At 34.3% G+C, this 27133-nt stretch overlaps 1 protein-coding gene across 1 annotated transcript; it reads right to left on the bottom strand.

Moving 5' to 3' along the window:
- Positions 1-704: 704 nt before the first annotated feature.
- Positions 705-25367, bottom strand: csrnp3 (cysteine-serine-rich nuclear protein 3). Its single transcript, XM_087803696.1, has 6 exons — positions 25241-25367; positions 24675-24717; positions 8102-8270; positions 4586-4845; positions 4234-4530; positions 705-2982 (listed from the first exon to the last, which is right to left on the bottom strand). Exons 3-6 carry the CDS (start codon positions 8262-8264, stop codon positions 2056-2058), a joined length of 1647 nt encoding a protein of 548 aa, XP_087659822.1. The 5' UTR covers positions 8265-8270; positions 24675-24717; positions 25241-25367; the 3' UTR covers positions 705-2055.
- Positions 25368-27133: the final 1766 nt, after the last annotated feature.

Below are 27133 nucleotides of genomic sequence, written 5' to 3'. Positions count from 1 at the left end.
CTGATCCGATCATTTCAAGTAAAGAGAATAATTTTCGTGGTGAAAAGTTTCATCAACAACAAGAAAAATATGGTGAATCATAGTCACGTGACTCTGAATGTTGCATCAGAAAATTCAATAGTTTAACATTTCAAATATTGAAACTGATTTTCATTTTATTTAAATGTTGATTATATCGAATTTTATAATTTATTTATTTTTTAATTGAATTTCTTTAAATAATTTAATTAAAGAAATTTAATATTTTCGATTTTTTTTTACTGTATAATTATACAAGTTTAATATTCTAATTCAAAAAATACATTTTTTATTTTATATATATATATATATAGTTCGAAAATGATTGCTATTATAAAAATAAAAAATTCAAATTGTTTGTAAAAAATGGAAAAATTATTGAATTATTAATTAATTAATATTTTAATATAGAAATGATTGAACCATTAAAATGAATTAAAATATATATATATATAGAAATGATTGAATTATTAAATAAATAAATAACATTTCAATATAGGAATTATTTAATTGAATTATTAAATAAATAAATAATTAACATTTCAATATAGAAATTGTTTAATTTAATTTCAAATAAAAAAAATAATCAACATTTCAACATAGAAATGATTGAATAATGTATGCTTGATGAAAAAGAGATACCTTTCAAAAATTCAAAAAAGTTTTAACATTTGAAATGTTAAATGATGCAAAACTGGTAAAAATCTGTCAAATGTAGCCATTAGCACAGTGATGCTACCTAGCGTAAAAGAGTGTTATATTTCTTTCAAGGTCTCAATCAACATCGCTCTGGTTTGAACTGCATTAAATGTATTCATTGGCTCTCTGATGGAATAGCCACCTTTCCAGGGTGTCCCCTGCCTTGTAAAATAAATCACAATTTTTCGAAATAAACTTGTGTCTCAGACAAGCCTCCGTTTTAAAGTGTTACCTTTTTTGTTGCACGTTTGACACAAACATCGGACATTTAAAAAAAAAAAAGTTCCATCTACAACAATATTTGCTGAAAACTAGAACTTTCTCTGAATGTACAGATTTCAGGCTGAGACGGTCGATGGTTCCGATGACTCGTCGGGAAGAACCATGAGTCATCAATTTCAGGTTCAGGCGATGAGCAAAGGACATGAACGTGTACAATTCCACAGTTCTATGAAAGTACATCAGTGACATCAGAGTTTTGAACCATTGAAGTAAAATTTGAAATGTTGAACATTTAAAAAAAAAAGTGAAATGTAATTGTTTTCAAGCATTTCATTAATTATTTTGAATAATTTAGTTCAATAATCTGTATATTGAAAGGTTAAACAGTTTTGTTTCTTTCTACTATTATTTCCACATTTTCATATTGAATTTTAAAGGCTACAAAATAAAATAATATTGAATTTCGGAAAGAAATTTATTGAATAGTAAAATTTAATAATTTGTTTATTGAAAAGTATTTTCTTATATAATAAAAAAAATAAAAAATTGAACATGTTCAAAAATGAATGATCTTTAATTTGCAGTTTAAGCTGACTGTATCCTCTTGTCCTCAGTAATGACTGCTGCCATCTAGCGGCCAGGAGTTTAATTGCAACACAAAAATAAACAAACGCAGTGAATATCTGCATTTTAATTGTAAATAAAAAAACATTTTAAATACACTTTATTGAACTATAAACTATAAAATAACTATGTTTAAAACAAAAAAACAAAGTTTAATGCCCAAACTTTTTTCAATACTGAAGAAACTGAGTTTATTATTCTATTTTACATTAATTAAAAAACATTTTATTTGCGTTCCTACCTTTTTTAATTCAATCTAAAAATGTATGAAATATTTTTGAATTACGTGGAATTTGAATCTTAAACTCTGTGTGTAACAAAAATGTAGTTTATGTTGAAAATAATGAAATTAAACTTGTATTTAATTATTCAATAATTTTTGTTGTAACCTTTCAATAAACAAAGTATTTAAATCAATAACTAATCATTCGAGATGTTAAATTCAATCGTGGATTATTCCGACGTCACTGATCTACTTCCGAAAAGTTCAAGTTAAATGGCGGGTAACGGGAGGTTCTTGGTTCCGGCGGCTAGATGGGTCAACTCGGAGCGTCCGCCGATGCCGGACTCCGGCGGCGCCGGTTCTAGACACGACCCGCCGAAGGAGCTATTGTTGTTGATGTAGTTCTGAAACTGGTTCTGGTTCTCGGCGAAGGCGCCGGCGCCGAGCAGCTTCTTCTCGGGCGAGAAGTCGCCCAACGACGACGCCCCGTTGTTGAGATGGAAGTGTTGGCTGTACTGCTCCAGGTTCTGGTTGTAGTCCGAGTACGACTCCGAGCTAAAGGGTTCCTGCGCCACCTGGTCCGGGAAGGGTTCCGCGAAGGGTTCCGGGTGAGTCTGCGCGACGGTGCCCAGCTCGTAGTACTCGGCCGAGGGCGAGGCGTCGTAGGCGTTCATGTGGGCGTCGCGCGACCCGTCGTCGTAGCACAGCACGGCCGACAGCGGGACCACCTCGGTGTGACACACGGGCGGGAGGTCGTCGTGGTCCAGGCTCCCCGACTTCTCCTCGTCGTCCAGGTCGCTGTTGGACAGACTCTGAGTGCTGGAGTCTGAGATCCCGCTGAAGATGCTGCTGTCGTCGTCCTCCTCTTCCTCCTCCTCCTCCTCTTCCTCCTCCTCCTCCTCCTCCTCGTTGGGAGGCTCCTCCTCCACCTGGAGGTGAACGCCGGCCGACTGCGGGATCCCCTCCGACAAGGAGAAGTCCAACTGGTGCTGAGGCGGGGCCATGTCGTCGCCGTGGTAACCGTTGGCGGGCGACGCCTGCTGCTGCTGCTGCTGCTCGCGACTCTTCTCCAGCTCCAGCTTCATGATGGTGTGAAGGAAGTGCGTCCGAACACGGATGGGGTTGAACTCCACGCGTCCGGTGGAGTTGCTGCAGCCTTCTTTGGAGCAGCCGCACGGGAACGACATGCGGTCCACCTGCAGGAACAGAACCTTTAGTCCGGACGCTTTTCTCGGTGGTTTTGGGTCAAGATTGGAGAAATTAAGGCGGAAAGAAGTCAATTGTCTCAAAGTTATTGAATAGAAAAAACGAATTTAACGTTTTTTTCACTTCAATAACAAACAAAAAAAAGAACTTAAACCTTTTTCGCTTAAAATACCTTTTTATTGTTTAACTAATTTCACTCCAAAAAAAAAGCGAAAAAATTCACAAAATGGGAGAAAACTTCAAAACATCATTTTTTTCACCCAAATAGAAAAAACAGAACAATTTTCAAACCTTTTTTCACCTCATTAAAAAACCCAGAAAAACACCTCAATCCTTTTTTTTTTTTACTTAATAAGACATTGAACGAATTCAAAACCTGTTTCATTTAAATATTAAAAAAAAAAGTTATGAATTTTATTTTCACTCAATTTTGAAACCTTTTTTTTACTTAATTTAAAAAAAAGAAATTTATACTTTTTTTCACTTCATTAGTAAACATTTCCCATTTTTTTTGTCAATTTATTGAAAAACACATTTTTTCTCAATAGCAAAAAACGAATTCAAATTATTTTTCATTTTAATCAAGAAACAAAAAAATCTGCAAAACTTTTTTCACTTTCACAAAAAAATATATATTTTCAAAAAATTGTTTCACCTCATTAAAAAAACACCACAAGACTTTTATCACTTAAATAGACAATAAAACAAATTCAAAACGTTTATATTATTTTATACCAAAAATAAAACTTCAATCCCTTTTTAACTAAAAAAACATATTTTTCGATGATTGAAGCTACTTTTTGGGGATTAAATATTTAAGACGGCCATGAACCCCATGAGTGAATGAATGTCAATATAACACAAACACAAAAAAAGATTACTTTAATCAAAGAAAAAAGTTTAATTAAATAATATAAATAAAAAGTTCACAATCTTTGAGTGTTAAATATCTTTTTAAGCACTTCTTTATTAAATTTTTTTATTTTTTATTTAAGTAACTTTTTTGATTTGATTAAAAAACGAAACTATATTCAAATATATATATATATTTTTTAAGTATTTAATCTCTAATGGAGAGCAACTCTTGTGGTTACGGGGGGGGAAAAATATTTGTAAAAATGTTTTCCTAGTCCTTAGTAAACTTGTTGAACGTTCTTGATCTGGATCATTTAAAAAAAGAAGGTTTAAATACGATAAATCATTGACGTTTCTTTGATACTATAAGAAGGTTTAAGACTCGCCTGACACTTGATCCCGGCGTTGCTGCAGGCGCAGGTCTCGGGGTCACAGAAGACCCTGCAGTCGCAGCCGCAGTCCTCCCTGGACATCCTGATGGCCCTCAGCTCGTGCTTCTCCTCCACGTCGATCTTCTTCACGCCCGACGTGCGAAGCAGCGCCCGGCGCTTCTTGGTGGTGAGCGGCTGCAGGAAGAAGTACTCGTCCACCTCCGTGTTGTCCAGGTCGATGTCGTCGTCGGAGATGTCCTCGGCCGTCAACACGTTGGCCTCCTCCGACTCCACCGTCCCGTTCTTGGTCAGCTGCAGGAAGTGGAGGCGTTGAACCCACGACCCTTCTCCACCTTTAGGACGTTACCTTGAGCTTGATGGAGTTGAGCTTCTCCTCCTTCAGGTGATCCCTCAGCATGTCCCGGTGGATCCTCTCCTGCTCCGAGGCGAACTCCCCCAGCGAGTACTGCCGGACCCAGCTGTGCCTGCTGGACATCCCCAGCGAGCTTCCGCCCTGACTGGGAACGCTGGTGAAGCCCTGGCGTCGCCCGAAGTAGTAGACGGTGACGTTCTCGAAGCGAACCCTCCTGGTGCGAAGACGCTTCTCCCGCTTCAGGATGGAGTTCGCTGCACAGACACGACGTCAACAACTCTGTTAATAATACGATATATATTGAGATGATGTGGGAACAAGAATGTATTCTGTAGGTCCTTCATCCCAACTGGTGTCAGGATATTTAACTCTCTACTTTAAATATCCTGATGCTAATCCGTAGTGTGTTTTTCTTCTCGTGTGCTTTTTATTTTATTTTTTTCCGTTTTTTATTTCTATTTTATTTTATTTTTATTCTATTTTATTTTGTTAATAGTGTCAAATTTCTAATTTTGTAAATAATTTGTATATTCTTACGATTGTTTTATTTTGTATTATCTCTTTTATTATTTCTTTTTTTCCTTGCACTTTATTTTTTTCAACTGCGCTGTTGTGAAAGTGTGTTTCCCCTCTGGGGATGAATAAAGTTTTTCTATTCTATTCTATTCTATTCGTAGTATTGTCCGAGTACTTGACTCGACTGTCTGACACCAACTTTAAAAAAGCAGCTTTAGCAGATTTAAAACTGTTTTCACAAACAACTACTTTTTTCACTTCAATTAAAAAAAAGATTTTCAAAAATTTGTTTTACTTCAATTAAAAAAAACATCACAAGACTTTTTTCACTTATAAAATAATTTAAAACGTTTTTCCTTTTTTATACAAAAAAAAACTTTTTTACTCTAATGAAAATCAATATATATTTTTCAATGCTTGTAGCTACTTTTTGGGAGTTAAATAATAAAGACTTTATATAAATAATAATAAAAATAATAATAAAGAGATTTTTGTTTTTCTTTGAGTTGTAACTCACTTTTTAAACCCTTTTCTTTATTAAAATATTTTTATTTTTATTGAAGCTACTTCTTTGATTGAATAATTAAGAAACAAATCTGCATTATTGTTTTCTTTTTTTAAATCAATATATTTTTATAATTTTTACTGACGCTCAGCTATCGGGGAAGATAAATAAAAAAGAGTAGAATCGCACATAATAAAAGAAATTATTTTATTTTGATTATTTTCTATGAAAAATTGCTGTATTTGCTGTGGCTAATTGGAAAAAAAAACAATTTCAATAAATCAATAAAGTTCTACCTAACCTAAAGACTATTCTAAATACATGAGATTTTTGACTCTTGACATGTTTTTGTAATTGAAGTAATTTTATACTGTACGTTCTGGCTAATACAAAGGCTAACTTCAAACAAACCCCTGTTAGCTTAGCTAGGGGCTAACAATGGTAGCTGCAATATACCGAATAATTATTGCTTATTTATTCACAATTAATGACGATTCATCTGAACTGGACTGAACTCAAGAGTATTTAAAGCACATCTCTCAGAGACTTGTGCCAAAAACCCGACAAACGTCAGCCACAGCTGAGCGTCGGCGTGACAAGTAGCGCCTCGTCGCGATGCTAGTAGCCGTTAGCCTCCAGCAGCTGCAGCTGACACCAGGGTCGAGCCGACAGCGACGCGACACCTACTTATGTCGCCGTCTGTCTTTGTCTGAGGATGAAACCTGACGCTGTGAGTGACACATGTTTGGTTTTCAATGTGTACACCGTGATCAAAACTGTTCAATGAAGTGTTTGAGTGAAAAAATGCATATTTTAATGTATTTGTACATATTAACCTACACTATTATAAATGTTCCAGCAACAAAAAAGGGTGTATAATGATGCCTTTGATAGTAAACTACTGTTAAACCATTACCAGCAAGTTCTGGCTAAATAAATGACACTTTTCAAGGTTACTAGGAAAGTTTAATCACAATTTGATTTTAAATACCTTTTTTGATTGTGAGGTATGGTCTGGGATTTAGTAAATACTTTTTTTTAAATCTACTGAATGTAAAGTAGAGGAAATTTTCAAATTGAATATCCATGTTAGCTAGCTTAGCGAGTAGCTAACAGTGCTAGCTGCAGCTACCTCTTTAATATGAAATATGTATTATGTCTCTCATGTGTTTTAAATGTCTATTTGTTACAGGATTACATTGTATATATACAGACTATATTTATATTTAGATATTATCTTGATAGTTGCCTAATTGCATGAAAAAGAATGAATACGCAAGAGTAGGTAAGTTTTTGTTTTTTTGTAAAAGCTACAATTTGTTTCATTATTAGAAAGTATTATACGACACCAGGAAGTTTAAAAAATCCCAATTAAAAATCATACTAAATCTGCTAAATTAAAATGAAAACCCTGTTTTAGTTAATATGTTTTTATATCAACCTGAATGTAAAGTTATTGCTTTTAAAACAACATGCTATCGTTCTTAGCTAAGCTTGTGGCTAACAGCTCCAGCTGCATTCATTCTGAGTTGAAACTTAACTAATATTTTTGTACATCTTTAAAATAAGAATGGAAATTGTGTAAATATCCAATAAGTAACTAACTTTTCATTTATTATATCAAATGTAGGACATTTTAATGTCAGGAAAACATTTAGTTTTTTAAAATAAAGTTTTGCAATACGTCTCAAATACCTGTTAAATTTAATTTGTCTGTTAAAAGGATCCATCCATCATCTATCAAACTATTCGTCCATCCATCCATCCATCCATCCATCCATCCATCCATCCATCCATCCATCCATCCATCCATCCATCCATCCATCCATCCATCCATCCATCCATCCATCCATCCATCATCCATCATCTATCAAACTATTCGTCCATCCATCCATCCATCCATCCATCCATCCATCCATCCATCCATCCATCCATCCATCCATCCATCCAACCATCCAACCATCCATCCATCTATCCATCTATCTATCTATCCATCTAATAATTATATTTGCATGAATTCATGCCTGAATTTGGAAATTATTCATAAAATAATCTTAAAATAAAAAGTATAATATGACAAGAATTCCAAGAAAAAACAGGAAAGGCATTGAAGGTGTTACTGAAAATAAAGTTGTAGATTAATAAATATTGAATTAATGATTAACTAGTAATATGTCATTGAATATGTAATTTGTAATCTCTGAGTCAAGGTGAACACAATCACATTTGTTTTCGGGGCCTCCGGGTCACATTGACCCAGAGACAACACAAGGCTAAATAATGGGTAAAATAGTTCTCACGTTGATCTATATATATATATATATATATATATATATATATATATATATATATGTGGTTGTCAGTACAGCAACACACGTCAATATCCATCACACATTTTAAAGATCTCTAGTCTTTGGATTTCCCCAGGACTGTGCTGTGACATCACTCTTTGTTGTGGTAAAAAGACCCTCTCAGAAGGAGGCACTCACGGGTGAAAGGGCTCGAGGCCGAGGGGTTGACGCTGTCGCTGCTGTCGCCGCTCTCGCTGCAGGAGACGTCGTCGTCAGACTCCCTCAAGGAGGAGCACGGGGAGGAGGAGGCTTCCACCTCCTCGAATTTCCTCTTCAGTATTCCACTCATGGCCGGCCTCATCTGCACCTGGAACGGAGACGCCGGGGCCACACATTATTTAGTGCTTTTTTTTTAAGGGGGGCCTTGGCTCGGCCCCCCCACACCAACCCCCCAGAGCGTTCCCAAGACGATTGATCACCTTGGCATGAAAGATGGAGATGGATGATCATTACAGAGAGAAACTGCTTTAATAACTTCTAGACTGGAATATTTAGGTTATGTTTGAGTTCTCGTCATAAAGTAAAAACCACATAAAAGGACAATACAATAAAAAATAGTTTTTTCGGTCAGTAAAAGTAGATTATCAGGGACGAAAAAACCCCATTAAAAATAGAATTATATACAATTTATAATTGGGGTTGTAAAGAGAAAAACCCTCAAAGCTACAGCGATGTATCCACATTTTTTTTAATATAAAATCATATTTTATTTCTATTGTATTTATTTTTCTGTGCAATACAACAATTCGATGAAAAAAAAGAAAAAAAAAAATGTACAATTTATATACAAATATTCTCTGCATTTGCTATTTTTTGTGCATTTAGATTTCCGACCACTAGATGGCCTCAGTTATTACGTCCTCCGGAGCTACACGAACAATAGGATCCCGCGTGATCCCGGTGATGACTGAGGACGAGAGGATACAGTCGACTTAAAGCTGATGTTTGGACATATTTTGGTTTCAAAACAAATGAAAGCAGTTACGACTTCGTCAAGAGTCATGTGGTCTGTAAATTCTGCAACACCAGAGTCAAGTACTCAACAATACTACTGTTAATTTTTGATTTTAAAGATAAAAATATCACAAAATGTTTAAAGTAATCATACATATAAATGTTGTTTTTGTTATTATTAAAAAGTAATACAAACACAATTATATTAGATGTATTAAGGTTACATTTTATAAACATTTTTGAAAACAATTCTGAAAATAATAAAAAAGAATTTACCAAAAATATTATCTGACCAAATCAGAATAGGATCACGAATAGAAAACCAATAAATTAATGAAAAATCATGATAAATAGTAAAAAAGAAAAAAAAGAAATAGAAAAACACATTAAAAACGGTCAAAAGTCACTAAAGAAAAAAAGTTATTATATATATAATAAAACATGACAATAAAAAAGTTTATTTTTATACCAAAATAGATTTTTCATTTTTAATTCAGAATGAACATTAGTATAGTATCAACTGCTTTATTTTAACAATAAAAAGACAAGTAATGCAATAAAATGCAATATTTAATGAAAACACTTGAATTAACCGTTTTTGACTCATTTGACTTAGTCATTTTGAGATATTTAGGAGCCAATAAAACGTCATGAACGATAAGCTACACACTCAGTTTGAGACGTTGACAATAGTCATCACCGGACACACATCAACACACAAGTGTAACAACATGTCTCAGTGTCGCTCAAACTCAACTCCAGTAACTGCTGCTCAGCGAAGCGTTTAATTTCACATCAGAGACACACACACACACACACACACACACACGTCGACACACACACTCGTGTTCGTCCGAAGCATCATTTCAGTCCATTTTCATAGCGAGGCTCCTTATTAGTCCCCGATTGTTGCAAAAGCTATTTGTGTGTTTTGGCTGACGGTGCTCTCGTAAGGAAAGTGGTTTCCATGGCGATCCATCATATGTGGCCTCACATCCAGAGTCTCTGTCTGACAGTGAGGAGAGCGAGGGCAAAACAAAACAAGCTCCGATGGTATGAATGAGGATTAACAACAGAAGCAGATTGATTGACACTCTATGAAGTTTATCAGTGACAGAATATATTAAAATATTAAGTGGGTGGATTTTAACATTTCAAACGTCAAATTTTGATTTTTTAATTTTTTTTTTATTGAAATGATGTTGGGTTTTTTAGGCATTTAATTAAATAATGATATTAATTGAATTCAATAACATTCATTTTCTACAATTTAACATATTGTTATTGTCAAATATATATATTTTTTAAATGATTAATATTAATATTTTCAAAATCAATTTTATACATATATTTGTTTATTTATATTTTGTTTGTATCTTTATTATTATTATTTATTAATATATATTTTTTTACACATAGAGTTAGATATTTTGATTCTGAAAACATAAATTAAGAATAGTTATTTTAAAATAATTAAACTCGAAAACTTAATTCTAAAAGGTTGATTTAAAAAAATTATATTTAATATTTAATTTAATTATTTGTATATTTAAAGTTTAGATTTGTTTTTATTGAACAATTTAATTTAAAGAAAATGGGGATGTTTTCTAAATGAGTAAATTTTAAGTATATAAGTATTCTTATCCCAATACTTTAAAAATAAACTTTCTATATGCAATATTTAATCCAATTTGTTGTCTTTTAAAGTCAATTTGTTGTCTTTTAAAGGTATAATAGCATCACCAGACATTACCAATAGAGCGCCAAGCTACTCGATCGAAACTTTCAGCCAATCATGCGACACGCAGACGATCACGTGACGATCAATTCTAATATTCAACTTAAATGGCTACAAATAAATATATATTTTAATTATAACATTTGTTTTTGAATGATTGGAATTAAATTATCAAACTGTAAAAAAAAAAGTCCCATTCATTTTGAAAAATATTCACATTTTCTATTCAATAATTTAAAAAAACAAACATTTTTTCAACCAACATGTGACGTGTTTAATTAAATTTAAAAAAAAATAATTAAAAAGTGAATATTCTGACACTGATTTACTTCCATATGTTTCTTTTGTGTTTATTGTGTTCTTTGCACAAAGACTCATTAGCTTGAAAGAGAGACTGGAGTCGAAGGAGAGTTCACAAGAGAAGATAGAGAGAGAGAGCGAGAGAGGGAGAGAGAGAGAGAGAGAGAGAGAGAGAGAGAGAGAGAGAGAGAGAGAGAGAGAGAGAGTCAGGCGTGTCTCTCTCCTCCTGCTGTCTGCAGATATTTTTACCAACACCAGCAGGAAGAGGGGGAGGAAGGGAGGAAGGGAGGAAGGGAGGACGGGAGGAAGGGAGGAAGGGAGGAAGGGAGGAAGGGAGGAGGGGAGGAAAGGAGGAGGGAGCGATGCAGAGGTTTGGGGAGATCAGAGATAAAGAAGGGGTGGCATGAGAGGGATTAAGGAGGAACTTCACACAGATGCAGGTGGAGAGAGAACGATGGGGTTTCAAATATATTATTAGACATTGTTTATTATCCGTGTAATCGATGGTGATTTTCACTTTCAATTCTCAATTGTGATGTTTAGTCGTTTGTGTTTTCCTTTTATTGATCTTTCCATAAGATGTATTTTTTCTTTTAATCTTTTAAATCTTTTAAACAATGTTGAAATACATGCACGTTTTCTAAGGCCATTCAATTATTTTGTATTTTTATAGTTTGTTTTAATAATATATGGATTTTTTTAAATACATGCTCTGAACACTAATAGTACATGTAATAATACATGTTATAATACATGCTCTGAAAACGAATAGTACATGTAATAATACATGTTATACTACTAGTTATAATACATGCTCTGAACAGTAATAGCACATGTACTAATACATGTAATAATACATGTTGTAATACATGCTCTGAACACTAATAGTAAATGTAATAATACATGTTATAATACATGCTCTGAACAGTAATAGTACATGTAATAATATATGTAATAATACATGTTGTAATACATGCTCTGAACACTAATAGTACATGTAATAATACATGTTATAATACATGCTCTGAACAGTAATAGTACATGTAATAATATATGTAATAATACATGTTGTAATACATGCTCTGAACACTAATAGTACATGTAATAATACATGTTATAATACATGCTCTGAACAGTAATAGTACATGTAATAATATATGTAATAATACATGTTATAATACATGCTCTGAACAGTAATAGTACATGTAATAATATATGTAATAATACATGTTGTAATACATGCTCTGAACACTAATAGTACATGTAATAATACATGTTATAATACATGCTCTGAACAGTAATAGTACATGTAATAATATATGTAATAATACATGTTATAATACATGCTTTGAACAGCAATAGTACATGTAATAATACATGTTATAATACATGCTCTGAACACTAATAGTATATGTAATAGTACATGTTATAATACATGCCCTGAACACCAATAGTACATGTAATAATAAATGTTATTATACATGCTTTGAACAGCAATAGTACATGTAATAATACATGTTATAATACATGCTCTGAACACTAATAGTATATGTAATAGTACATGTAATAATACATGCTCTGAACACTAATAGTACAATTTATAATACATGTAATAATACATGTTATAATACACGTTCTGAACACTAATAGTAAATGTTATAATACATGTTGTTTTTTTAATACACGTTCTGAACATTATAGAACATGTTATAAAACATGTTATAATACATGTTTAAATACATTTTTCAAGTCAGTTTTTGTTACTTTCTTTCGTTTCAGCTTTTCTGCTCATGTCTGTCTTTGTTTGTTTTATTACTTTGCTCATTCTATATAAGTTCAAAAAAGATAAATATGTATTTAATGCATGAAAACAACGTAACCCATGTTGTAAGAATCAACTTTGTTCTCCAGAATAAATCTTGATCAAACCAGCAGCAGCACAGATCCAGGATCTTCTACTACAAACGCTGAGGAGACATTTGTTACACCATCGCAGTGACCTACATGTGTTGACATGCAGCAGGTTCTCTTGCATCAGCAGAATAAATCAAGCCGTTAAAAGAAGAAAGATTCAAGGTCACTCTCTTAAGATTCTCATATCGGGGTCAAATGCAAATAACTTGAACTCCTGTCGCAGCGTAGGAAACCAAAACTATTGAGTGTTTTCAGAATTGAATTCAAAAGTAGCGTCTTAAAAATTTGGTTAAGGTAAAAGTATTTATTTGAACAGTTTAATATGATGACAGAAAATGGAAATTGAAAAATAAGGAAGGATGAAAAAGTTGAAAGCTATTTATTGGATTAATAATTAATGTATATTTTTGAAAGTACAAAATAACGTTTACATTTTCAGGAGCATGTTCTCATGATCAGTATAATGTTTTTTTTTTTCGAATTCAATAGGGACACTTCCAAAAAGTCAAAGGCCAAGTAAGGTACCTTTGTCCTGCTGCACAGGTCTGTCTTAATAAAACAACAATCTTAAATATATTCTTAAAAATTAAACAAGGTGATTATGCATCCTCTCCATCTTAGCCAGGGGTCTCAAACTCAACCGGCCTGGGGGGCCAATAGAGGTCAGGGGCCCCAGACTGTGGAGTTTTTTTCAGCAGTTTTTCTAAATTTAGATTTTGTTGTTTAAATTTTAAGGATTTTTCTGTGATTTTGAAGTGAATTTAGGTCAATTTTATCTCTTCTATCTTAACTATTTAATCCAACTTGTTCACGTGATGCTATATGCGATGATCTTTATTCCTTAATCATCCAAACTTATCAAAAGTTCCTGAATGTGTCCACTTTAAAACACATTATATCGTGGGACTTTATTTTCCAAATCAAGACCTTTTTTTTCAATCGTAGCCATCAGCACAGTGATGGTCGAGTGATTCAAGTTCCACTTTTTAAAAAAGGTCCACGTCGGATGAAGGAAGTGCATGTATCTGTGATTATAGTTATTATTAGTTCATGTTCAGGATCAAGCGCTCGTCCATATTGCAGGACCGTCACTCAGCCGGCGTTTCCACATCCTGACAGCCCCGAACCAGACCTTTTTTTTTCTTCTTTTTATCGACGTGTCTTGTTTCAATGAAGGAACAGGACCGAAGGTAGAAGACTCATCCATCACCACCTCGAAAGCGGAGCGAGAGGAAGCCGATAAAGAGACGTGTAGAAGCGAGAGGTGGGTCTCAGCTGGACTCCTCGGGGGTGTGAGGGGGTGCGAGGGGGGGGTTGGCCTGGATGATTATAGAGCAACAGATGATGTCAGAGGAGGATCCCGGCCTCAGAGGAGTGTTTGTACAGAGGTGGAGACGGAAGGATAAATTATACATGGAATGGCAGCAGATGATTGTGTTTGTGGGGGTCCGGGGAGGGGGGGGTATTTATGGGATGCAATGTTATCAAGAAAAAAATGAATTGATGTTTCAAAGCATTTATCCTGAGCATCTCAGCTGAGTTTGTGGTCGACACACACTAAGAGAAGGAAATCATGTATGAACGTGTCACTCAAAGTCTCAATTGTACACTAAACACATCATTGTGTTCTTTAAATGTACATTATAAAAATGACACATTTTAGTTTTTTATAATAATGACATATTACATTGTTTAAAATAATATTACAATAGTTGTGTGTGAATTGTTGAAAATAAAAATATTTTTAAACCAAAATATGTCCAAACATAGTTTGACTGTATCCTCTAGTCCTCAGTCATCGCCAGGATCTCGCAGGATTCAACTGTTTATTTGCGTAATGACTGCTGCCCTAAATTCAATTGAAACACAAAATACTAACAAACGCTGTCAATATTTTCGTTTTAATCGTAATCTAAATTTAACATTATTGTATTATACACACACTTGAATTAAATATAAACCTTTAAAAACTATGATTGAATTAAAATATGATTTGTAGGTCAACAGTTACAGTTGTTAAATAATAATTACCATATTTAAATGTATCAATATTTTCTCACAGCCCTACTTTTTATTAGCTTAAAATGTCCGATTAAATATTAAAGTTTTACTGTGAAGGACAATATGAGATTTATATTGGATTTTAATTATTTTCCAACAATAGCATTGATCATTAAATGCTATTCTTTTCCTTAATTGCACTTGAAACGGAGACCAAACAATGTTAATCATATATTTTTAAGAACGTTTTTTAAATATTTTTAAATTTTACAATTTATGCAGTGCCGATACTGTCCACATTCATATGAAATTGAACCCTAAATAAACATGAAAAGATGAAAAGAAGTTTAAAGAATCGCAGATATACTGTATGTGCAAGTGTAATTGTGTAGATGCATATTGGTGTTGTGTTCATGGGAGGAGCTGTAGGGGGCAGTAGAGCGAGGCCTTTGTTTCTAGAAAAAAAAAAAAATCTGGGTCCAGTTCTGGACTTATATGGGCTTATTAATGATACATTTCTCTGACATGTAAGAATATATCTTTATCTTTTTTTCAAATACAAAAAACATGGACGTGGTTATAAGGATTTATAATTGCAATTTTACAGACAAAAGAGTCCACTTATGAAAATGTACTGACGTCTATGTAAATGAGTCTCTCCGGCTCGCTCTGTACATTTGTTAACTCGCACTCGCCCGAGGCTGCAGACAGATCTGCTGCACACACACATGAAAACAGGGAGATTGTGGGGGGGGTGGTAGAGGAGAGAGTGTGTGTGTGTGTGTGTGTGTTGGGGGGGTGAGGCCACTGCTCAGCACTCAGCACACGGAGGCGCCGCTGCCTCCTGCAGCTCTACAGTGCTGGGAATCATTGAGCTGTTCTTCCTTCTCGCACAACAATGGAGAGGAAGAACAACTTCTTATTAAACATGAGGCGAACGGAACTCGATCTCGATCTCACTCTCACTGATGCTCATTACATGTCGACATCTCTCTGATGGTCAAACTGCTCCTGAGAAGATCTTTAAATATCGTTATATATAATATAATAAACACCCCTAATATATAGTGTAAGAATCTTGTACGGTATATATCACGACACAAAGTCAACGATACAATATGTAGTGATACTGTAGTAACAAGGATATATACGTAGTATTGTCCGAGTACTCGACTCTGGTGTTGCAGAATTTACACATGACTCTTGACGAAGTCGTAACTGCTTTCATTCGTTTTGAAACCAAAATATGTCCAAACATCAGCTTTTAAAAGCTGCTGGAGTCGACTGTATCCTCTCGTCCTCAGTCATCGAGATCTGGCGGGATTTCATTTTTTATTTAACTGCTGCCATCTGGAAAGTTTGATTGCAACACAAAAAAGAAGAAATGCAAAGTAAAAAACCATAACAAAACTATGATGAAAATAAAATATGATTTGAAAGCCTAGAAATAAATGAATAGATAGTGTTGATTATCGATCCAGTATCATAAAAAAAAGATATATCTGTCTATCTATATATTTCTCACGCGCAATAATATGTGGACATTTTAATCTTAAATGAGTTGAAACTAAAAGTCAGATATAACCATGAATTTGAATTATTTCCACTGTGTCCGTGACCTTTTCCTCTGTGGCGCGGGTGTTAATTGCTTCTGTTAATGTTGCGTAACCTCTAAACGAGAGCCCGATCACTGACGGATCGACTGCTCAACTCCACGTCCCTAACAGATGTCTGAGCTCCTCGAACTTGAATTTAACCGTCGATAATTAAACGATTCCTAATTCCAAAGATCCAGACTGACGACTTGAGTGAAAGTAAAGTCAAGTCAAAGGAACTAGGGACATTATTATTCAGTAAAGCTTTTAGTTCTACCCTTTAAATCTACTCTTTTTAATGTTTTATTGAGATGTTTTATTGTTTTAATCAATATCAAGTTTTTAATTCTTATTGTGATATATCTTGTTTTTACCATATATTCACTTGAAATCAATTAAAATAAAAATGTATTATGATTATTAATTTAATTACTTGGTCTAGAAAGGCGCTATATAAATAGAGATTATTATTATTATTATTATTATTATTATTATTATTATTATTTATTATAATTACAAACAACTTTACAAAACTATGCAGCGAGAATCATGACCTGCTCTAGTAGAAGAACTCACATTTCTCCAATCCTTAAAACTCTACACTGGCTGCCAGTTTCTTTCAGGATCAATTTTAAAATTATGGTTCTTCCTTTTATTAAGAAATTGTTATTTTTGCAGGCTTTTCCCTGATTTTCTGGGACTCTAACTTTGTATTGTTTTTGATTGTTAAAGCTCTTTGTGACACTGGTCTAGAAAGGCGCTCTAGAAATAACCTTTACTTACAAACTTACTTACTTAAATACCAAAAAAGCGACAAACTATCATGTCCCTGTTTGTTTCTTCATGTCTCATACATTGTTTTTTCAGGGTTTCAACCATTTTTTTTATAATTCTGAGTCGCGGTCTAAACAAACCTATAATTTTGGGGTTTTTTTTAAATTATTTACCGAGCTAATTCATAATCTTTCTCTTATCTTATCTCACACACCATCTTTAAATTTCACTTTGCAGGCTGGCTTTTTTTCTAGAGCTTCGACCGTTGCAGTGCTTTATGAGACTTGTGCTGAATGGCTTCTTACAGGTTTGTTATTCACAATAAATAGATATGTAATGCCATCAGAGACTCGCATGCAATCACAGCTAAACAACCGCCCTGTGAAAATTGTGAATTACTTTCTTTTAAGTGCGGCCGTCGACGGTTCACTCAAACCTCAGCGGATTTACATAGAAAGATGCCGAACACCTCGGTGACCATGGCAACATATTTTAGTCCAGATGACTTTTTTTCAGTGGGAATGAATGGACCGACGTGTCGCTCAATGCACCTTCACGAGTTATATTTATCCGTTTGACGCCGCCGTTAAAAAATTCTTGTTACATTCATGATTCTTTGATTTGTTGAACCCACACTGTCTGCAGGTGACGCCCCCCCCACCCCCCACCTGTCAATCACAATCCCTCCCTAAATAATTCATAACTCTTTTTTTATTTTTTTAATTCACGACTGTATTTTCCCACCTCGGAGTTGGTTCCAAAGCTGGTTTGTTGGCAGAGCTGCCGAGTCTTTTCCCAGAGACGGGGCTGCTTTCATGTGGGGCTCAGGCTGCGAGGTTCAGACTGCGCAGACAAGACTTTTATATATAGCATCCACTTCCCCGCTTGATTCTTTTAGTCGAGATGCAAAACATGCAGCTGCGGATCGTTTGAATGCTGAGACAATTGTTGCAGCCGACCCGTAAACTTGTGGCCCATGATATAAAATTCTGGGATGTCGTTTAGGGCAGTGGTGCCTCAGAAAGTAAATTCAATTAATACAATTTCTGTTCTATAGATTATTCCGGTCTGAATTCTGAAATGTGTACTGTTTGGCAGAAATATTGTATTTTCTTTTGGAGTAATAATAAGATGTGAATGGAGAAATCAATCAAACACAAACTCTCACTATATGATTTGTGTTCACTGCTTGAGAGTCGGTCCACGAATGTAATGCTGGCAATAAACAAGTCTGTGGTTCAAAGGTAAAGATAGATAGTTAATGAAATAACAGAAGTTGTTGAATAAAGTATAAACAGTAGGAGATATTCATGCAGTAGTAGTGATCTTTATTATCAGTAGTATTTAGCTTTATAAGCAGTAGTATAAAGCTTAATTAACACTACTATATACTATAGCTTTCTTAGCAGTGCTATTTAGATTTAGTAGCAGTAGTATTTAGTTTCATTAGCAGCAGTATTAAGTTTCATTAGCAGCAGTATTCAGCTATGTGAGCATCGCAGATTAGCTTTATTAGCAGCAATATTTAGCTTCATTAGCAGAAATATTTAGCTTTATTAGCAGTAGTATTTAGCTTCATTAGCAGCAGTATTAAGTTTCATTAGAAGCAGTATTAAGTTTCATTAGCAGCAGTATTAAGTATTATTAGCAGCAGTGTTTATCTTTGTGAGCATCGCAAATAAGCTTCATTAGCAGAAGTATTTAGCTTTATTAGCAGCAGTATTTAGCTTTATTAGCAGCAGTATTTAGCTTCATTAGCAGGGATATTTAGCTTTATTAGCAGTAATATTTAGCTTTATTATCAGCAGTATTGAGCTTCATTAGCATCAATATTTATCTTTATTAGCAGCGATATTTAGCTTCATTAGCAGTAATATTTCGCTTTATTAGCATTAATATTTAGCTTTATTAGCAGAAGCATTTAGCTTTATTAGCAGCAGTATTTAGCTTCATTAGCATCAAAAATAAGCTTTATTAACAGTTATATTTAGCTTTATTAGCCGCAGTATTTAGCTTCATTAGCATCAATATTTAGCTTAATTAGCAGCAATAATTAGCTTTATTAACAGTAATATTTAGCTTTATTATCAGAAGTATTTAACTTTATTAGCTGCAGTATTTAGCTTCATTAGCATCAATAGTTAGCTTTATTAGCAGCGATATTTAGCTTTATTAGCAGTAGTATTAAGTTTAATTAGCAGCAGTATTAAGTTTCATTAGCAACAGTATTAAGATTCATTAGCAGCAGTATTTAGCTTTGTTAGCATCGCAGATAAGCTTCATTAGCAGCAATATTCAGCTTTATTAGCAGAAGTATTAAGCATTATTAGCAGAAGTATTTAGCATTATTAGCAGTAGTATTTAGCTTTATCAGCAGCAGTATTTAGCTTTATTAGCAGCAATATTTAGCTTTATTAGCAGCAATATATAGCTTTATTAGCAGTAGTATTCAGCTTTATGGGCAGCAATATTTAGCTTTATTGCCAACAGTATTTAGTTTTATGGGCAGCAATATATAGTTTTATTAGCAACAGTATTAAGCTTTATGGGCTGCAATATTTATCTTTATTAGCAGCAGTAGTTAGGTATATTTCCAATGATATTTACCTTAATTAGCAGCAGTTGTAGCAGTAGGCTTTATATATAAACAATTTGACAGGAGAGTTGCAGGTGTAATGAAGAATTTTGGCAGATTTGGGCTGGGATGTCAAATTTGCCGATAGGGTGTGAAACGGTGAATCACTTTTACAGCAAAACAGTTGTTTGTTCATAAAACCGCATATGTATAAGAAACAAAATTCTCCTGTAGGCAGAGAAATCTTTGAGAAATCGAAAAGAATATGAATTTTAATGTCTACAGTCCTCAAGCAAATTGACAATCCTTTTGAATCTGCCGTTTTCACGCTATTTCAACACAAACAAAGTATCAATAAAGAACAAAAGGAATCGACAAAAAAAAATACACTGAGAATTGCATTTATTAATATTCAATATCTGGCCGAGGGAAATCTGTGGGGCATATTCCTGCACCTCTCATTGTTCGTCGCTCAACTTTAATTAACCAGGGGCAGACAAAAGATCTGTAATAGGTGTCATGGCAACATCTCCAGAGAGCGCTGCTGAACCGAGAGCTCGGTCTGGAAGGAGCCGAGACACAAAAAAAAAGTCACATCAAAAGCTCCTGAATAAAAAGCTCTGACCCTGCTGAGAAACAGAGCTGTGCTGTTATTTAAAAAAAAAACATTTGTGATGAGCTTACATCACATCCCTTTCACAGATACACACATGTGTCTAGATTCACTCGACTACAACACAAACACATTAAAAAATTAAATATTTAAATACTGGTATAGATACTAAAAGTAAAAAACATATATATGCATTCTTTTACTCAAATGTATTGAATTGACGTGGTTAAGATACATTTAAATGACACATGTATATATAATGAGTATTAATATTTGGATTTACACCTGTGATGGGAAAATAGTTAGATTCATTTTTAGGTCATATCTGTGGAACCAAATGAGATTTTCTTTTTAATATCCTGGATATAATTTACATGTTGTAAATACAAAGTGGAATTAGCACTAGTGTCATTGAATGACCCAGTAGAATAAGTAATAATAGACGTGTAGTATTATAGTAATAACACATGCTGATGATTATTAAAGGTAGTAGTAATAGTATTACCAACCGTGATGTATAAGTGGCAATGTATTTAGCTAGATATTAGCAAGCTCTAAGCAAAAAGAAGGAAAACCCAAAATACTGTGTACAATAAAGCAATATATCATGTTACTATCTGTGTAGAATTTAGAAATATATCACAGTATTGTTGTATAGTGATACTAAATGTGTAGAATATATTATTATATGACACAGTATTCTTATATTGTAAAACTATCTGTGTAGAATATATTATTATATATCACAGTATTCTTTTATTGTAATACTATCTGTGTAGAATATATGATTATATATCATAGTATTGTTATATTGTGATACTATCTATGTAGAATATATTGTTATAAATCATTGTATTGTTATATTGTGATACTATCTATGTAGAATATATTATTATATACTAAAGTATTGTTATATTATGGTACTGTCTGTGTAGAATATAGCAATACAAACAGTATTGTTGTATCGTGATATATCGTGATATCACCAGTGAAGAATATAGCAGTATATCATAGTATTGTTATATAGTGTTACGATCTGTGTAGAATACATTATTATATATCACAGTATTGTTATATTGTGATACTAATCAATAAAGTTTTACCTTACCTTTTACCTTATCTGTATAGGACATATTATTAAATATCAAAGTATTGTTATATTGTAATACTAACATATCGGGAACAAAGTGTTTTTAATTGTATCGCATCATAAAGTTTTTGGTAATACTCACCCCTAGTGATACCATTAGTAGACAAAGTAATTGTAGCAATAATCTTATTGTAAAATGTAGGGATACAAATAGAAATACTACTAGCAGAACAGTAGTATTTTTGAGCAACATTTGTATTAGGAAAGAGGAGAGAGAAGTAAAATGATTGACAGAAGCAATAGAAGGAGAGAATGCACTTGCAATAAAGAATATTGTGGAGAATGTGTCTAAGAGCAGACCAGTACTAGTAGTGTGGTACTCGTAGAAGTATTCGAGGGATGGAGAATATTTAGGGAAGGATTTCTACTGGTAAGAAATGATGTGTGGAGATGAACAGACGGGGAAAAGACCCCGGTGGACTATTTCCAAGAAGGGAAGTGGACTAGATCTGTGTCTATCAAATTGACTATTTTAAAAAAACCGAATCATGGCCAAAACCCTCCGAGTCCCGTCGTCCTCCCTCAACCTGCTGCGTTAATGAGCCGTGATCCTGGAGCTGGCGCCGTGACCAGAAGACGAGAGTCAGAAATAGGACGTTAAACTTCAGCGGCACAGACGTACACGTAAAGAAGCCACGACACCTTCTTTTTTTTTTTAAAGCTGTGAATCTTTAATTAATGAACGCCGTCGTCTAGTTGGTCCATCTGTGCCACGGTATGTAATAGCAGCACGGCTCGACTTCTTAATGATGCTGCTCTTGGTGAGTAAATACATGGACTTAATGTGTTTTTTTTGTATATCCCCCCCCCCTCGCCACCCACCCCCCTCCAGCCACATGCACGATTGAATTCAGCTCCTCTGAGGACTCGGAGCTGATGGAAACAGATGGACCGAGGGAGAAAAAAATGCTGTCACTAGTGGTGGGGACTCTGATTCCTAAATGCAACCCCCCCATTTAAACCCCCTCACCTTTTAGATCTCATTCACACACAGTGATTGTGCACGCGTGGTCGCACGCTCCATTGAACACATGGAGGAGGAGGTTTAATGAAATAGACGACGAGGGCCACAGTCAACGAGAATGGAACCGGTTTGTTCAGATGACTTTTACCAACCAAAAAAAAACCGCACTCAAATATAGGTTAATGGCTACAATGCAAACTAAGGGACAAACGAACAAGCGAAGAAAAATATGGCTAATATATGAAGAGAAAATGGTAAAAAGGATCTTGTTTGCCTCTGATATCGAAAAGACGAGCTTGTGTCGCAGCGTTTTGCGAGGATTTATATCTCGCACAAATAAGCTCTCGAAAAACAACAAACAAGTTTTTTTATTCCGGCTCTCACAAGTGGCCAGTTTAACACAGCAAAAGGGTCTTAAATCATTAAAAAAACAAAACAATCAAGAACAAGCTAAACATGAAAACTAATTAAAAATAATATCATCTAATAAAGCACAACATTAGATCCCAGAACATAAGAAAAGAACAAGAGTTTATCTAGATTATTATATTATATTATCTTTTAAATTAATTAATTACATTTAATTAATTAAAATAAACAGCTATAATGAATCAGCAAACACAACCGTTAAGAAATACATTCGTTAATAAAACAACAAGTTAAACAGATAGCTGTCTATTGTAGGAAAGCAATTTGTGTTTAATGTATTGATAAGTTAATAAGTCAGTCATTAATTAGTTTTTAGTGTAAATAGTGTCACGTTCTTTAAAGTTGTCAATTTGTACTTCTATGTCTCATTGTTGTTTACGTCTCAGTCTGTCTGTGAGCTGTGCGTCGCATGTTGCTAGGCTCGGTTGCTATAGCGACGCTTCTTGCACATTTAACCTCATTTGTTAAAGCAACATATTGTACGTTATTTTCATCTCGTCTCAGTTGTTTACAAAGTATTTATAAGATCGCGGAACTTCCAACCAATTCTTCGCCGTATGCAATTGAGCTAAGTTGTTAGCATAAAGTCATTTATAAATTGTAATGTGTCCGTGTACAAGGAGGTGGATTCATTATTGATTTGGTGATATCGCGAAGCGCCGACGGCTCCTCTCTGATGTCGCTCAGTGTCGCGGGAAACCGATGCAAGTCCCGCTAAACTGAGCTCTATAAGTAATATTTTTTCAGATCATGTCGGCACCAAAGCGCGGAAATAAACGAAAGGGTAATGCCTTATCGTTTTCATTATCTAAACCCCCGAACCTCTACTACAGTACTCACGGCTGCACGTGCACACGGCCACATTTTTAGGTAAAAGAAAAACATATCGCATTAATATCGATATCGCAAGAAACGACACGAATATCGCCAATATTTCCAATATCGTGCAGCCTTAGTGTTAATCAATGAGTCATAAGTTAAGGATTAATAATATATAAGTATATTTATTTAAATAAATATTATTGAAGCAAGAGCAAGTTTCTACAGGCTTTTGTAATAGTACTACTCGCGGATCTGTAGTAGTTAGACTTTAGCCGATCAACCATCTTCACTATAACATTTGTCACTGGGAGAAAACGTTTGCGCAAAAATACAAAGTCCAAGTTTAAAAAATCCGTGGAGCTTCGTGTCGTCGTACAATTTTATATTATTAATTCAAGAACTCATCTTTTCTGGAGAAGCTGGAAATATTTATTTGCATTCAGACTCAAATCTGCGAAAATGACTAATCCTTTTTTCGATTGAACGAACGGCATCGTCGAACGCCAAGAAAGCTGCCTCTAAATAAAATGTATTATTATTAATATTATTATTATTATTATTGGCAAATGTGCCCCAGAAATACATAAATGACAATTTAATCTTTAAGCTGGAGGCCACGCCGGCATGAGACTGTGACTCATCATCAAAATGACGAGCAGTTAAAGATGAATCAGAGCTCCATCGATTTAAAAAAAAAAAGAAAACAGGTTTTGTCAGGAGCACAAAAAACTAATATTCCGTCTTTCATCGTTTCATATCCGATGAGATTCGGAGCAGCTGTCGGTGAAGAGACAATATTTTTCATTGATGTTATCAGAAGATATTCTTTGTAACAGCAATTAATCCCCAATTAAAAACAATCCTTGAAAAACAGACTCTTACCTTTCACAAACTATAAATCTCGTCGCAGCTGCCAGCCTTCATCCTGCAGAAGAAAAAAACAAAAAATATCTGCAATTATTTGTGTGCATAATAAAGGGGTTCCTCTGCAGCTGCGGGGTCAGCGAGGATGCTGCACTCATGGCACAGACTCAGGTTTATCTACATCTCTGTGTGAAGCATTATTTCTGTGACTGAGAGAGAGGGGGGGGTAAAAAAAAAAAAGGTGCTCTGGTGGTGGTGGTGATGGGGGTGGTGGTGGTGGTGGTCCCGAGGGAATCTAGAGGTACAGACTCTGCTTCCTCATGCTGGAGGAAACCAGACTCATAGGTGCAACTATTTATCAGCAGCAGCACATGCTTATTGTCATGTATTTTCAAAATAAATCATGAAATAGTTAGTGACATAACATTGTATGATATGTATAATGAGAGAGTAATATGTAGAGCATGCAAAAGCACGACTGACAAACGCTTTCTCAAAACTATAGTCATAAAAAAAAGAAGTATTTGAAGCAACAACGTCATATTCCCATTGAATAATTCACATGATAACTCAGCCTCACTTACCATTTATTGTAGCATCCAGACTCCATCTATTCTTCCAAACCCCTCTTGCTTTTTTATTGTGAGCTCATGGTCACGGATTTGAACGTGTGACTTCTTGCCGACACACAATTGTCAGTGAGCAGGAGTGTGTTTTCTCTCACACACACTCTCCTCCCGGCAGCTCTGGGAACAATGGTGCAGCAGACTGACAGGCTCGCTCGCCACGTGACCCGCGCCGGGCCAATCAGAGAGCAGGAAACCGGGGGGGGGGGGGATTCAGCCGCAGAGATGCTGCCCCAGCTCGAACGGAACCACCGGTACCAGCATGTGCACTGGGCTCGGATCCTGGAGATGTGGGTTTTTTGGATCGGTGTTGCCTGAGAAAATATCGTTTATTCATTTAATTTTTCTCCCATGGTGGGATGAATAAAATAATAGTTTATGTCATGTGTTGATAATGATAAGGCATAAAAGTATATTATTTTGTGTTTTTATTTTTAAGTTGTATTAATCCAAAAATTTGTCTGGCTTTTAAAAAAAAAGTAAAATTATTCTTATTCATCACAAAAGTAGATTGGTTAAAGGAAATGATATTGCCATCTTGTGGCTAAATAAAAAAAAAACAAGCCCAAACTGCTTCTTTTTTTTTAATTATTATTTTTTATCTTAAGATGGTTAAGAAATAAAACAAACTGACTATGTTGAATTGGTCAAATCTATTCCAGATGAGGACATTTAAATTATTTTTAACTTCTTATATTTTTGTTTATTTCAGTTTCCATTTTCTTTTTCATTAAAATTGCAACATTTAATAATAACCCGTATTGCATTTTGTAACACTACACTTTTATATATTTTTATTATTTCTATTTGGGGACAAATACTTATGTAATACACTTATAACCAAATATTCCTTATTTATAACCAAATATTCCTTATTTACACTTAATTTTTATTTGGTCTTTCATCAAGTCTATTCTATGTTAATCTTTGTATCCTTTGTCTTTGTTACTTTTCTTTGATCTATGTTCTTAATCTTTAGACTTAGATTGTATCATCTTGTTCTTTCTCTTTATTTCTCTTTGTTCTTGTTCTTATTTTCTTTGTATTTATTTTTTATGAATAATTACTGTATTGCTGTGTCTAATTGGAATAAAACAATTTCAATACATTTCTACCTAACCTAAGATTAATTAGATTTTTTTTCATCCCTTAACTTAATTTATTGCATTTGTTGTATGTTTTAGCTTTTACGGATGTATATCCCATCAGTAAGTGTGAATGGCTGTGAAAGCGCTTTTTGACCCTGGTCTAGAAAGGCGCTATATAAATAGAGATTATTATTATTATTATTATTGTATGGATGCTTTAAATAATTAATATATGAAAAATGTAATTCTTACTGCATTTACTAAATCTTTTTGCTTTCATTACCGACGCACCATTTTTATGAGAAATACGAACATCTGTTTTCAAAGGTAAACATTAAGTTTTAAAGGCCCTAGTCTCCCTCCCTTGTTGATCAAAAATATTGATCAGTATAATGACCTTAATGTTGATCTCAAAGCTGCATATGAAGGTCTTCCATTAAAAAAGGTTTGCAAACAGGTGGTAGGGGACTTTGGGGCATGGGTGGTCTCTTATCCCAACATCTCTACAGTGTCTCCTCACAAAAAGAAAAGAGAAACCTAAGCTTTCACACAATCAGTGTTTTTGCACCAGTGTTGCTTAGGTTTCACTTCCCAGATAAAATCGCAACTTTAATTATTAAAGTGAATTCCTCTGTGTACAGCTCATACCCTGTATGGTTAAGAGGATGTAGATCAGCTCCTTTTTTTCCCCTCGGGTGCCTACACTTTTGTCACACAATCTTATTAATATTAATGAAATTAAACCTTTACTATAGAAAGATAA

Source organism: Callionymus lyra, chromosome 12, assembly GCF_982586985.1.
Source record: "Callionymus lyra chromosome 12, fCalLyr1.hap1.1, whole genome shotgun sequence".
Lineage (NCBI taxonomy): Eukaryota > Metazoa > Chordata > Actinopteri > Syngnathiformes > Callionymidae > Callionymus > Callionymus lyra.
Note: the sequence above shows the minus strand (reverse complement) of the source record. Positions and strands in the feature narration are given on the sequence as shown.